This window comes from Lepidochelys kempii, chromosome 2, assembly GCF_965140285.1.
Source record: "Lepidochelys kempii isolate rLepKem1 chromosome 2, rLepKem1.hap1, whole genome shotgun sequence".
Classification (NCBI taxonomy): domain Eukaryota; kingdom Metazoa; phylum Chordata; order Testudines; family Cheloniidae; genus Lepidochelys; species Lepidochelys kempii.
The window spans coordinates 102,092,227-102,106,549 of record NC_136381.1 but is presented as its reverse complement, the minus strand read 5'-3'; the positions used below and the strand labels follow the sequence as shown (position 1 = coordinate 102,106,549).

Below are 14,323 nucleotides of genomic sequence, written 5' to 3'. Positions count from 1 at the left end.
ATTTCTAGCTCTATGTTTGCCATAAATAGAGCCCTTCATTTTCTATTTTGATTTTATTTTTCCCAGGAATTTATCGGTCTTTATTACAACAACAACAAAAACAGCTGAAAATTGGTGCAAAAGATACACATTTTTCTGGGTCAATATCGGCATTTATTTTGGTGGACAGAAGGACGGGGGGGAAGTATTCAGCAGATTAATGCCTTGCTTAATGGAATTCAATGTGGTTTGAAATGTGTACGTGGGGGCATTAAATTCATCAGTACATTCAGATGCACACGCACTCCAGAGCTTGCACGCATGCCTGTGTATTGTGTGCATCTTCTAGACTAATACATAGACTTATTTCAACAGGCAGCTTTGCATATACACACAGATTGATGTATTATCATAATACATATCTCATGTAATTTATTGTATTTTTATAATAAAATTAATTATTTTTATATATTTGAATGATACAATAGTAGGGTGAAATAAATTTTTTTTTTAAAAAAACCTGGGATTTTTCTTGTAAAAAATCAGTTTAAACTGAAAACTAAGGGCCTTAGCCATAAAATCCCTGAAAACATACAATATAGTGTAGCGGGCAGATGGCTTACAAGGATAGCTAAAGTGCTTTAACTGCCCCATTCATCTCAATGTGTTAAGTCTGAAACCTAAATAAAAGAATGTAAATGCAAACATCTATTTATTTCAGTGTTGATAATTTTAGCAGAAACATTGAGCTAATGTGCCTATCCTGCAATTCTGAAGTGCCTCCCACTCATCTCTCCACCAACACCTCCAACAATGCAGTTATACCTGAAACAATCGAAAGAAAAAACTGAAAGTGTGGCGATCGCTTTAAAGAAATAGACTTAACATAAAAATAAAACTCTGTACTATCATTCATTTTCATGTTCCACGCTTTAAAAAAAAAAAGTCAATGCAGCTATTGTAGTATTTCCAGTCTGCCTCACCATACATCAAGAGAACGCACAAATTCTGACACAGAATTTAGATCCTGCTTTCTGTGGAGTATTTTGGGCCTTGTTTAGAGTATTTAGATGAACTATTAAGCAATTCAGATTTTAGAGAATACTGAAATTGCTTCCATGAGTATAAAAATGGGTATTCCCTGAAAATGAATTTTGTAAAGCACTTTGAATAGCAGAATCCAGATTCAGAATCATAGAATATTAGGGTTGGAAGGGACCTCAGGAGGTCATCTAGTCCAACCCCCTGCTCAAAGTAGGACCAATCCCCAACTAAATCAACCCAGCCAGGGCTTTGTCAAGTCTAACCTTAAAAATATTTAAGGAAGGAGATTCCACTACCTCCCTAGGTAACGCATTCCAGTGCTTCACCACCCTCCTAGTGAAAAAGTTTTTCCTAATATCCAACCTAAACCTCCCCCACTGCAACTTGAGACCATTACTCCTCATTCTGTCATCTGCTACCACTGAGAACAGTCTAGATCCATCCTCTTTGGAACCCCCTTTCAGGTAGTTGAAAGCAGCTATCAAATCCCCCCTCATTCTTCTCTTCCGCAGTCTAAACAATCCCAGTTCCCTCAGCCTCTCCTCATAAGTCATGTGTTCCAGTCCCCTAATCATTTTTGTTGCCCTCCGCTGGACGTTTTCCAATTTTTCCACATCCTTCCTGTAGTGTGGGGCCCAAAACTGGACACAGTACTCCAGATGAGGCCTCACCAATGTCGAATAGAAGGGAACGATCACATCCCTCGATCTGCTGGCAATGCCCCCTACTTATACATCCCAAAATGCCATTGGCCTTCTTGGCAACAAGGGCACACTGTTGACTCATATCCAGCTTCTCGTCCACTACAACCCTAAGGTCCTTTTCTGCAAAACTGCTGCCTAGCCATTCAGTCCCTCATCTGTAGCGGTGCATGGGATTCTTCCATCCTAAGTGCAGGACTCTGCACTTGTCCTTGTTGAACCTCATCAGATTTCTTTTGGCCCAATCCTCCAGTTTGTCTAGGGCCATCTGTATCCTATCCCTACCCTCCAGCGTATCTACCTCTCCTCCCAGTTTAGTGTCATCTGCAAACTTGCTGAGGGTACAATCCACACGATCCTCCAGATCATTTAGGAAGATATTGAACAAAACCAGCCCCAGGACCGACCCTTGGGGCACTCCACTTGATACCGGCTGCCAACTAGACATGGAGCCATTGATCACTACCCATTGAGCTCGACAATCTAGCCAGCTTTCTATCCACCTTATGGTCCATTCATCCAGCCCATACTTCTTTAACTTACTGGCAAAAATACTGTGGGAGACAGTGTCAAAAGCTTTGCTAAAGTCAAGAAACAACATGTCCACTGCTTTCCCCTCATCCACAGAGCCAGTTATCTCATCATAGAAGGCAATTAGATTAGTCAGGCATGACTTGCCCTTGGTGAATCCATGCTGACTGTTCCTGATCACTTTCCTCTCCTCTAAGTGCTTCAGAATTGATTCCTTGAGGACCTGCTCCATGATTTTTCCAGGGACTGAGGTGAGGCTGACTGGCCTGTAGGTCCCAGGATCCTCCTCCTTCCCTTTTTTAAAGATGGGCACTACATTAGCCTTTTTCTAGTCATCTGGGACCTCCCCCAATTGCCATGAGTTTTCAAAGATAATGGCCAATGGCTCTGCAATCACATCTGCCAACTCCTTTAGCACCCTCAGATGCAGCGCATCCGGCCCCATGGACTTGTACTCGTCCAGCTTTTCTAAATAGTCCTGAACCACTTCTTTCTTCACAGAGGGCTGGTCACCTCCTCCCCATACTGTGCTGCCCGGTGCAGCAGTCTGGGAGCTGACCTTGTTCGTGAAGACAGAGGCAAAAAAAGCATTGAGTACATTAGCTTTTTCCACATCCTCTGTCACTAGGTTGCCTCCCTCGTTCAGTAAGGGGCCCGCACGTTCCTTGACTTTCTTCTTATTGCTAACATACCTGAAGAAACCCTTCTTGTTACTCTGGACATCTCTTGCTAGCTGCAACTCCAGGTGTGATTTGGCCTTCCTGATTTCACTCCTACATGCCCAAGCAATATTTTTATACTCTTCCCATGTCATTTGTCCAATCTTCCACTTCTTGTAAGCTTCTTTTTTGTGTTTAAGATCAGCAAGGATTTCACTGTTAAGCCAAGCTGGTCGCCTGCCATATTTACTATTCTTTCTACACATCGGGATGGTTTGTCCCTGTAACCTCAATAAGGATTCTTTAAAATACAGCCAACTCTCCTGGACTCCTTTCCCCATCGTGTTATTCTCCCAGGGGATCCTGCCCATCAGTTCCCTGAAGGAGTCAAAGTCTGCTTTTCTGAAGTTCAGGGTCCGTATTCTGCTGCTCTCCTTTCTTCCCTGTGTCAGGATCCTGAACTCGACCATCTCATGGCCACTGCCTCCCAGATTCCCATCCACTTTTGCTTCCCCTACTAATTCTTCCTGGTTTGTGAGCAGCAGGTCAAGAAGAGCTCTGCCCCTAGTTGGTTCCTCCAGCACTTGTGTTGTACCAATAAAATAAAAACCAGCAGGATCTTATTAAAGAGAAAAGGAAAAATACCACATTTATTGTGAATACAGAAAGAATCATAGTAAGCAGTTAGTTATAGCTATAACATTCCATTCAATCTCATATTTATTCACACATTCATTCATACAAACACACACACACAGGTTCTGCAAGGTTGTTATCATAGTTACCAGCCTTAGAGTTGCTCATGCCAAGCCACTGGCCAGGTGGTCTGGACATGAGGAGGGAGCAGGGCCTTGTCAGATGCTCATCTGATGCTCCTGGAAGTTGGTTTGCAGAATCAGACCCCCCAAAGTTCTCACTTTCTAGAGTCCATTTTTATAGGAGTTTCTTCCTATGCCAGTCTATAGGAACTGCTTCATCATGCTGTTGCTGAATCAATCAGCAGATAGCACATTCCTGATGGCTCCGTGCTGCTAGATGTATCTTGTTCTTTGGTTCTCTCATTCTTGAGGCTGTTGGGTGGATTCCAGTCTGCCCTCCGGGTGGGGTCCTCTGGTTATTTCCACTTGACGCCTTCTTCAGCCGATGGACACTGGATTCTTAGGCTGGCACCTCCCTGATCATTCAGTTATTATCCACACCAAGCATCCATCCACAAACATCCTCTATCTCTATTTTAATCACAATTGTTAATACAACAAAAGGGCGGGGAGTCTCTGGGTGCTGTTTCTGTTGTTACAGAGTATTGCTTTGAGTCTCTCTCTGGGAGAATTGCTTTGAGAACAGACTCTGTCTTAGAATGTACTAACGCAATTAACAGCTTGCAAGTTTCACACATAGAGGGAGAGAAACAGTACCAAAAACCAAGAGATCTGTTAATTAGTAATACCCTGGAATTTAAACTATGGGGAATCAAACTCATTTGTGATTTTAATACAGAACTTCTTTAATATGATCCAACACTTGCACCAGGAAATTGTCCCCTACCCTTTCCAAAAACTTCTTGGATTGTCTGTGCACAGCTGCATTGCTCTCCCAGCAGATATCAGGGTGATTGAAGTCTCCCATGAGAACCAGGGCCTGCGATCTAGTAACTTCTGTTCATTACCAGAAGAAAACGTCGTCCACCTCATCCGCCTGGTCCGGTGGTCTATAGCAGACTCCCACCACGACATCACTCTTGTTGCTCACACTTCTAAACTTAATCCAGAGACTCTCAGGTTTTTCTGCAGTTTCATATTTGAGCTCTGAGCAGTCATACTGCTCCCTTACATACAGTGCAACTCCCCCACCTTTTCTGCCCTGCCTGTCCTTCCTGAACAGTTTATATCCATCCATGACAGTATTGCAGTCATGTGAGTTATCCCACCAAGTCTCTGTTATTCCAATCACATCATAGAAAATTTGTACCACCAGGAGTATAAAAAAACCACCGAACAAAGTTTTCCTTGGCTTAATACAAAGAAAATTATGCACATAATGCACTAACTGCAGTACATAAGTATCTAGTACAAAGATAAGTAACCAAATAGACTGATGCTACTGCCAGAACCAGCTAAGAGAAAACAGTGCTTACCCATCTCAATTATTTTTTTTTTTTTAAAGAAACTCCCACTCCTCCTTACCTGTATGTATTCTAACATGTCGGGTTAACTGACTTGGTTTTTGGAATGTCTTTCCACAGTGTGGACACGAATATGTAAACCCACTTCTGTCAATGTTTCGGTTGTAAGATCTAGTATTGGATACCCTGGAAACATACACAAAGTAGTTACAAATAAAGACTTTTTATCCTCAGATTAAATATTTGAAAAAGATGATTTTTCATCACATCTACTTTTTCTGGATTTACAGTAAATGTAGGTCAGAAATGCAGCTTCATTGACCCTGTTCAGCATGTGCTGTAGTTTATGGTTAACATTACAGAACTAATTAACCGCTGCAGTACCAGTACTTTTTATTTTTTCACCCTTCTGCCTCCAACAGTCACTGATCATTTTGAATTTATTTCTCCAGTGACAGTGATGGACACTTCATGAACTATCTTAAGACCTTCTTAGTGTAATTGGGTAAGTGTGGTGGAAGACACTATCACAAAGTTGTTTGCTGGGTAATTTAGTAAGAAGAGAAAAAGCCTCTGTCACTGGATTAGGCTTCAAATACACCCTTAATTAAACTAAGGTGGTGTCAGGAAGGTCCATATCTAAACCTCACAAATTTGAATATCTGGTATTCTCTAATCAGGTGATAAATGGGACTAAGATGGAATGAAGCAGTTTTGCAAGCTTCTATTAATTCACAGTGAATAAAATGTCTATGACTTTGAAAACATCAATCATCGTAATAAGTGGTAGATGAGCAAATTCAGTTCCTGACTAGGTAAATTTTGCAAGATTGATAAAACAACTGCAGTATCTTTCTATTCTAAAAGAAAGTATGAGCAAGTAGGACCTTCTCACTCAAGAAACGTGCTTACTTTAGTGACAAAAATAACTTTTTACTTTTTACTCACGTTAGCCTAGCAGAACCTGAACAGCTAAGAAAAAGCAAGCTATATTCTGTTCCATTTCATGCATCATTACTACATCCATGAATATCCATTGACAATAATGAGCTAGTAGTTGAATGAACAATTTTAGAACATGGTTACACACTAAAGAGGGGTTTAGCATGACCTTCAGACTGGTGAAGAAAAACTGAAGAATTCAGGAAAAGAAGAGGCCCTACATACTCACAACAACAACAACAACAACAACAAAAAATCAATCAATCATCTTCAGTTTTACCCGTACTGGTGTTCACTTAATCACATTACAAACTTGAAAATCTGAAAAAGAACAGCTTTTCAAAGGTTTTTTTTTTTTTTTTTTTCAGAAAAGAGAAATAATCCTAATACATAGAAAGGAAATGCTGTCTTTTCATTGCAGGAACCACGTATTAGATTCTTTATCCATCTGTAATTAGTAACAGTCTAATAAATCACAGTTACATATTCATTTCAGTCTTTGTTTCCCTTAGTCTTTAAAAATTTGTGCACATTACAAGAAGGAGGGGTTATTTTCCCAGTACAGTAAATGGAGTTCTTCAAGATGGATGTCCTATGGGTGCTCCACTTGGGGTGCACGTGCACCTTTGACCAGAAATTTTCAGCAACAATGTCCCTTCAGTCTGTGCATGCACTCTAGCTATCCTCGTGCCCTGTACCAAAGGTATAGAGGGCTGAGGCAGACAAACACCGCTCAGTTCCTTCTCTACTACAAAAATCCCACAAAGATCAGACTCCGGAGCAGAGAAAAAGGAGCATCCACAGGCATGGGTTAAGTTTGGGGGAGGCGATGCCCTCCCAAACTGCAAGCCTCAAGCAGGCACAGCATTTGCTCCCCCATACGCAGGCCCCATTGGCCTGACTGGAGCTGCTATTCCAAATATAGAAGTCAAACTACACCTGTATCCATAGGTTCACATATCTCAAAGAATACCAGTTATTTACATGCTAAGTAATCTCTCTTCTTCGAGTACCATCCCTCTGGTTACTCCAGAACCTGACCTAGAACCGTTCGAAGAACTGCAGAACCAAAGGCAGCATCTGTTTGTGAAGCATTCACATAGTGTCAGGAGAAGGTGTAGACCGAAACACACATTAGCAGCTCACCATATTTCCTCTATAGCAGGAGTTTTCAAACTGTGGGTCAGGACTCCAAAGTGGGTTGCAACCCCATTTTAATGGGGTCACCAGGGCTGGTGTTAGACTTGCTGGGGCCTGGGACCGAAGCCCAAGCCCCACTACCCAGGGCCGAAGCCTGAAGACTAAAGCCCTGCGCAGTAAGGCTCAGGCTTCAGCTTTAGCCCTTGGTGGCGGGGCTCAGGTTACAGGCCCCCGCCTGGGGCTGAAGGCCATGGGCTTGGGCCCCCCGGCTGGGGTGGCAGGACTCAGGCTTCAGTCCCCTCCTCCTGGGGTTGTGTAGTAATTTTAGTTGTCAGAAGGATGTCGCGGTGCAATGAAGTTTGAGAATCACTGCTCTATAGGGACATCTTTTAGCAAGGCAACAGATGTGGAGTCCTATCTGGTGGACATCTGGTAGAATGGGCTATGTCCCTAGGTTGGCATGGTACATTAGCAGCTTCACAGCAGAAAAGGTACAGGCAGAAACCCATTTAGGAAGTCTCCAGGTAGACAATGGAGTTCCTTTTAGCTCAGTCCACAATACCAATAAAGATACAAATAAACTTGGAGAGAGTCTCAGAAGGGTTTAATCCTGTCCAAATGTATGCCAGAGCCCTCTTAACATCCAGTTTATGGAGGGAAGCATTTTCCCTACTCTGATAGGGTTTAGAACAAAATATAGGGAGATGAATTGTCTGATTTAGATGCAAGTCTGAAATGACTTAGGTAAGAACTGTGGATGTGGTCAGCATGTGGTCAGAAGGACAACTTATCTTTGAAGAAAACATTGTAAGGAGGGTCAACCGTCAAAGACCCTAACACACTAACTCTTCAAGCAGAAGTAATGGCCACTAAACAGACTGTTTTCATGGAAAGGTGGGAAAGCATACCGGTAGCCATTGGTTCAAAAGGAAGTTTGTGGATGGCTGCCATATGGACTTCAATGGAGCTCACTTCTTTTCTTCAGTATAAGAAGTTATTCTAAAACTTCCGAAACAGGCTAATCATCGGGAAACAGATGTTGGTGAGTACACCATTGGTAAAATCTTTTCCACTGCTGAACTTAAGTTTTTCTGAACTCCTTTTCATCCATTAAGCAGGACCTTCTGCATCTGCTTTGAACAGGAGAGCTCCATCTCTACGATCCTTCCAGATCCCAGGCAAGCTTAGAGGTTGGGGTGAAGAATGCTACCTGAGTCCTGCAAGAGAAGTCTGGAGGGTCAATGGTAAGTTGATGGCCAGCTGAGAGAAGAAGCAGAGAAGGTGTCTTGGACAGGTTGATGCAATCAATATGTGTGGGGCTATGTCTTGCCTGACATTTTTCAGGACCATGAGGATTAATAGCATTATAGGAAAGGCACGTAGAAGGTTCTTGGATCATGAGAGGAGGCATCACCCAGAGAACAAGCACAAGTTTGTACGTCTCCACTTGATGGTGATGGCAAAGTGATCTAGTGTCAGAAAATTCCAGGTGAGAAACAGAAGTCTGAGTATGGACTTGTTGAGTTCCCACTGCTGATCCTGTGCAAAGTGTCTGCTGAGGTCATCAGCTATGGTGTTTTGAAGATCACCTAGAGAGACTGATGAAAGAAGGATACATTGAGCTATGCGCCAGTTCCATAACTTCATGTCCTCTGTGCAGAGGGAAGGAGATCTTTCCCTTCCCCTCCCTCCAGTTTATGCAGCGCACACTGGTCCTGTGGTCTGTTATTATGTGAATGAAAGGAAGTACTGACAGACACACCTTACTGCCATAAGTTCCAAGATGTCGATCTGAAGAGTGGACTCAAATGGTCCACCTGCCCTGTACACTATGATCCTGTAGGTGAGCTCCCATCCGAGGAGGGATGTGTCAGCAACTATTTTAATAGTGGGAAGGGGATAGTTGAAAGGAACCCCTAAAACACACCTTGTTCAGATTCATCCACAGTCAAAGGAGACTAACTTGTTCAACCTGTCCCTGTTTGGGGTGTAGATTGACCAGAGCCAGGCTTGGAAGCAGTGCAGGTATAAAAGTGGGCATATATGACGAAGGTGCACATTGCCATGTGCCCAAGGACCTGGAGCCAGGATCTGGCCAAGACCTCAGGACTTAATTGAACTTGTGCAACTTGTGTCAGGGTGAAGAACCTGTCCCTTGGTAGACAGGCCCTGGATGTTACAGTATCAAGAGTGGTGCCTATAAACTCTCTCTTGTCCAAGACAAGTACAAGGGAGAACTTTGCAATGCTGAAGACCAAGCCTTTTGAGTAGAGACGTGGCTTTGTTTACTGCAGTTTGAACTTCCGTGTAATAAGGCCCCTTTAGGAGCCAATTGTAAAGATAGCGAAAAACGGTTTCTCCCCACTGAAAAAGCTATGCAGTTACTATTGTTGTAACTTTCATGAACATCCTCAGGGTGGTAGATAGCCCTAAGGGAAGACACAATATTGATAGTGGTCCTGGTCCACTAGAAAGCATAGAAAAGTCTTGTGAGAAGGCCATATCGCAACAGGAAAATACACGTACTAAAGCCTGAATGTCTCGAAACAGTCCCCGGGATGTAGTGATGGGATGATAGCCACAAGCGTCTCAATCATGAACTTCTGAATCTTGTGAAAAGTATTCAGCATCCTGAGATCTAAAAATTGGTCTCCATTAGCCTTTCCTTTTGGGAACAAGGAAATATTTGGAATAAAATCACCTTCTCCTTTGTATCGAGTGGGAACTGGTTCCATGGCTCCTAAGCAGAGAAGAAAACAGAACCTCCTGTCTCAGGGGAGACTCATAAGATTTGTCCCTGAAAAAGAGATGGAACAGCCTAATGTTATGACTTCCAATCTGTCAGGGGCAATCTGCTCCAACTAACTGCAGAAATGATCCCCAAGAGGTGGGAGGATAAGTTCAACAGGATAACTCTGCTTCAGATTCCCCATCATGCTGTGACCCTCAACCAAGGCATCAAAAGGAACGCTTCACAGATGACACCTGCTGCATCAACAGGGCTGTAGTGGAGAAGGGTTTCCCTTTGGGTAGTCTCAGTTTCCTCTTCTGTGGCTCAAGTCCTCTGTGGGAAGTGGAAAACTAAGATGGACAGAACCTCTGAGCTATTAGAGACACAGACCTACTGAACCTCCTTTTGTCTGCAGACGTATACGTACCCATCGAGCAAAGAGTCACTCTACAGTCCTTAAAGGAATGTAGGGATTCATCTGCAGATGAATAATTTCACTCCACAGAAGAGGACGTCCATTACGGTGTTTTAGACCTCATGAGGGAAGACTGAAGAATACATTGTGCATGACTGCAGTAGTGGACATGGATCAAGCTACTGTGCCAGCAGTGTTGAGGTAAGCCTGTAAAGTCCTCCCCAACAGGAGCTTTTCCTCCACAATGATGGCATGAAATTGCTCCCTGTGTTCTTGTGGGAAGCGCTCGATAAAAATTAAATTTGGTTTAGTTGATGTGATTATAGTTCACAAGTCTAAACTGCAGGATGCAGACAAGTACGTCTTGTTACCAAATAAATCTAAACATTTTTGGTTCTTGTCAAGAGGGTTGCTTTTAAATGGTGCTGCCCGTTCCACTTGTTGACTGTATCCATCACTAGGGGGTTGGGAGCAGGATGAGAAAATAAAAACTCCAAGCCCCTGACTGGGGAAAACCCTTTTTTTTTTTCTTTTTTTTTTTAAAACTAGCCTCTTAACTTTGGGGATGGCGGGGGAGCAGCAATGGCTTGCCAAGCCATTTTGACAGGCTCCAATAGCAGCTCATTCACAGAAGATGAGGGTGTAAAATTTCCAACAATTTATACTGGGTCTCTGGGACTTTTTCTAATAGAATTGGGAGAGAGTCCACCATTCTCTTCACCAACTCCTAGAAGTCATCCCCAATAGATGGGTGGAACATAACCACTTTAACCAGAGAGGATGATGAAATATTTGTCTGAAGAGTGGCCTCCTCATCAACCCTTCTTTGTTGCTACTCAAATGTTTCCTCCTGCAATGCAGACTGCTGAAGAGGAATGAACGGAAGCAGGGAATGCTGGCTCTGGTGTTCCACATGAGGACAGGTAGGGCATATACCAAACAGTCACTGCTGCCAAAAATTTCAGATCAAAGGTGCACGGGGCACATGCACACCTCAAGTGGAGCACCCACAGGAACACTAGTCAAAGACACAGCACTATACATCAGGAACTCTAAACACATACTTTACAGATGCATGTCAACTGGAACTACAGTTTATATTAATAAGTCCATAAATATTAAAGAAAAAGAATCACGGCCTACTCCAATGAGGAATTAAAAATTAAAAAAAAAAATGATTTCAGTTCCATTTACATTTCTAAACTTACTCAATAAATTATCTCACAGAACTTGATGTTAATTATGTCTTTTTTTTTAATGCTCTTCCTTTGGCTTTTAAAGTCAATATTTACATAAGGCTAGTGAACTCTCTCACAAACACAACAGAAGTTACCTGTATGCACTTAAAAAGAGCCAAACTACAGCCTCAGATAGTCAGCAATATGAAATATAATCCCAAACAAGGGACTGATTTGTTAAATCCACATTCAAGCAAAATTTCAAGCTAAATCCACAGAAGTTTTACTTGAGCACACTCAGCAGCATGAAGTCCTACAGCACTGCCACTTTCTCAGTAAGACACTTACAGCTGATGTGCATGAATTTAAAGTGCTTGGTCTTGAAGGGGGATGGAGAACCCTCACAAGGGTGCTGCTGCTGGACAATTCCCACTGCCTGTAACAGTCAATACTGTGTAAATTCTTTTCAGGCTTCTCTATATTCTGCTGCTGCAAAGGAGCATCCCTTATTATATGAATATGCGTAACTTATCCAAGGATTCACACCTTATTTTGTAGTGAGTTTTCATGTGCTCCTTAAGCTGTGAGGAAGTCTCAAATTCCTTCTTACAGGACTTGCAGCTGTGAGTCCTGCTTCCAGCCAATTCCTGACGATGTTCTTCCATATGCATGGACAGCTGGGTCTGCAAAGTAAACTCATCTCCACACTCTGAACAAATAAGATTCTGAAAAAGATAACAGAGAACTTGATTCTCTAGATCATGAAACACTCAAAATATTACCATAAACAGAGTGATTTTTTAAAAACCTATTCAGAAGCTACACCAGATCTAACTTTTGCTTAGTTCTGAAAAAGTGGGCTTTCCTCCTTGGACCCTCAGGGTATGGAACACAGCAATTAAACACCAGCAGCTGGCTCAGGTCAGTTAATTTGGCTCATGGGGCTTAGGCTTCAGGACTGTAAAATTATGATGCAGATGTTCGGGCTTGGGGTAGAGCCCAAGCTCTGGCATCCTCCCATCTTGTGGGGTATTCCAGAGGTCAGGTTCTAGTCCGTGCCCAAATGTCTACATCACAATTTTTCAGACTTGCAGCCCAAGTCAGCTGACCCAGGCCAGCCGCAGGTGTTTTTAATTGCTATGTAGACATACACATAGAGAGACGATTGCTCATGCCCTGAAATATAAGAGTTTAAAAACCTTCCAAGACACGTGGAATTTTTTTAAAGCTTTAATAATAACTCTGGATATTCTTATTATCTACATAAGTGTCCAATACCTTTGGATGCTCTTGGCCTCCACCATGTCTTGTATCAACAAGATACACAGATTAATTGTGCATTCTGTAAAAAGAATTGAAGTTGGTGCCTTTCAATTTCACTGGAAGTCTTCTTGTTCTTGAGTTATGAGAAAGGGCAGACAGAAGTCCCTGCTCTATCTTTTCTATACCATTCACTATTCTGAACAACTGTCACTGTACCTACTTATCTCCACTAAACTAAAAGAGTTTCAATCTCCTTAGTCACTCTTTATGTGAAAGTTTTTCCAAACCTCTAATTAGTTTTGTCACCCATCTCTGAACAAAAGCTTATGCCACTGGAAAAGGGGGAGGGATCATTTGACATTCTAATAGTACAAAGTGCCAACTTTTACCCCCGATGAGACATGAGATATTGGACATTAAATCTGCCCTGGCACAGAACTGAATATTGCCCATCCTGAATGTCAGACCAGGGGCATTTGTACGATATGGGGGAAGAAACAGGATTACTTTGTGTGGCTGGGGAATCAAAAAAGTAGTGCCATTTTTAAACTGCTAAAAGAAAATGTGAAAAGTAATAACAATAGAACTATATTATTTGACACAGAACAAGTGAAGAGTTCAAAATGCATATGGTTAAATTGCATTTTTTCAGCACTGTATTTGATCATAAATAGGGCACTACCAAATTCACAGGCATGAAATCTGGTCTCTCCGTGATATCTGGTCTTTTGTGTAGTTTTACCCTATTTCTCAAACTGGGGATCCTGACACAAAAGGGGGTCACACAAACTTATTGTAGGCGGATTGCAGTATTACCACTCTTACTTCTGCACTGCCTTCAGAGAGTGCCAGCTCCTGTCCCGACATCCAGCTCTGAAGGCAGTGCCACCAGCAGCAGCCCAGAAGTAAGGGTGGCATGATATGAACACTACCCGCAACATTTGCTATTTATGCCGTGACCAACCAAAATGTGTGATTTCTCCATGATTTAAATAGACCCCTAATCATAAGGTGAGCTTCAAGAGCATATGTGTAGGGGGCAAAAGTCTGTCATATAATCTTGGTTCAATATGCTACAATATTCCTTATAGAACACACTGAGCATCAACCATCAAAATCTGATTCACAATAAATTTTCGGGTCAATACTGTATTAATTAAAAATGCAGTCTTCAGAGACTAATAAAGGTTTAACCAGTGATTCCATAAGCTTGATAAGCACTGTACTAGATCCATGCCACAGGAAGGTGGTTGTACATGGGTGAGGGAGTCACATACCACTAATGGAAATAAATTTATAACGACTGACGGTGCAGAGAGATTCCAGGATGAGAGGAAGAATGGTGTTGTGATTAAAACACTGCACTGGTAGGCACACCAAGTTCAATTATGGCTCTGCCAGTCTTCCTGGGTAAAGACTGGGCAAATCACTCGTTATTCCTATGCATTAGTTCCCATTATATAAAAGACATCAAAATACACAGGGGTACTGAGCGGATAAATTCATTTGTGACTGGGGGCTCACAACACCCTCCTCTACCCTGGCTAATAGGCATCTAGTAAATGTTTAAAGTCTTTCTTGCATGATGAGTTTTAATTGACTCTAGGGATAATCCATG

General features: G+C 42.3%; 1 protein-coding gene across 14 annotated transcripts in view; it reads right to left on the bottom strand.

Moving 5' to 3' along the window:
• The window catches only part of ZNF236 (zinc finger protein 236), a 232,111-nt gene that overhangs the window by 191,430 nt on the left and 26,358 nt on the right, over positions 1–14,323 (bottom strand). For all 14 annotated transcript variants that reach the window (XR_012157275.2, XR_012157274.2, XR_012157278.2 and 11 more), the window contains 2 exons: positions 11,989–12,167; positions 5,098–5,222 (listed from right to left, as the gene is read on the bottom strand). Coding sequence is in view for 2 of the 14 variants with exons in the window: in XM_073331780.2 (XP_073187881.1) it covers positions 5,098–5,222; positions 11,989–12,167 (304 nt within the window). In the remaining 12 variants the exon portion in view is untranslated. The remainder of the gene's footprint in view (positions 1–5,097; positions 5,223–11,988; positions 12,168–14,323) is intronic.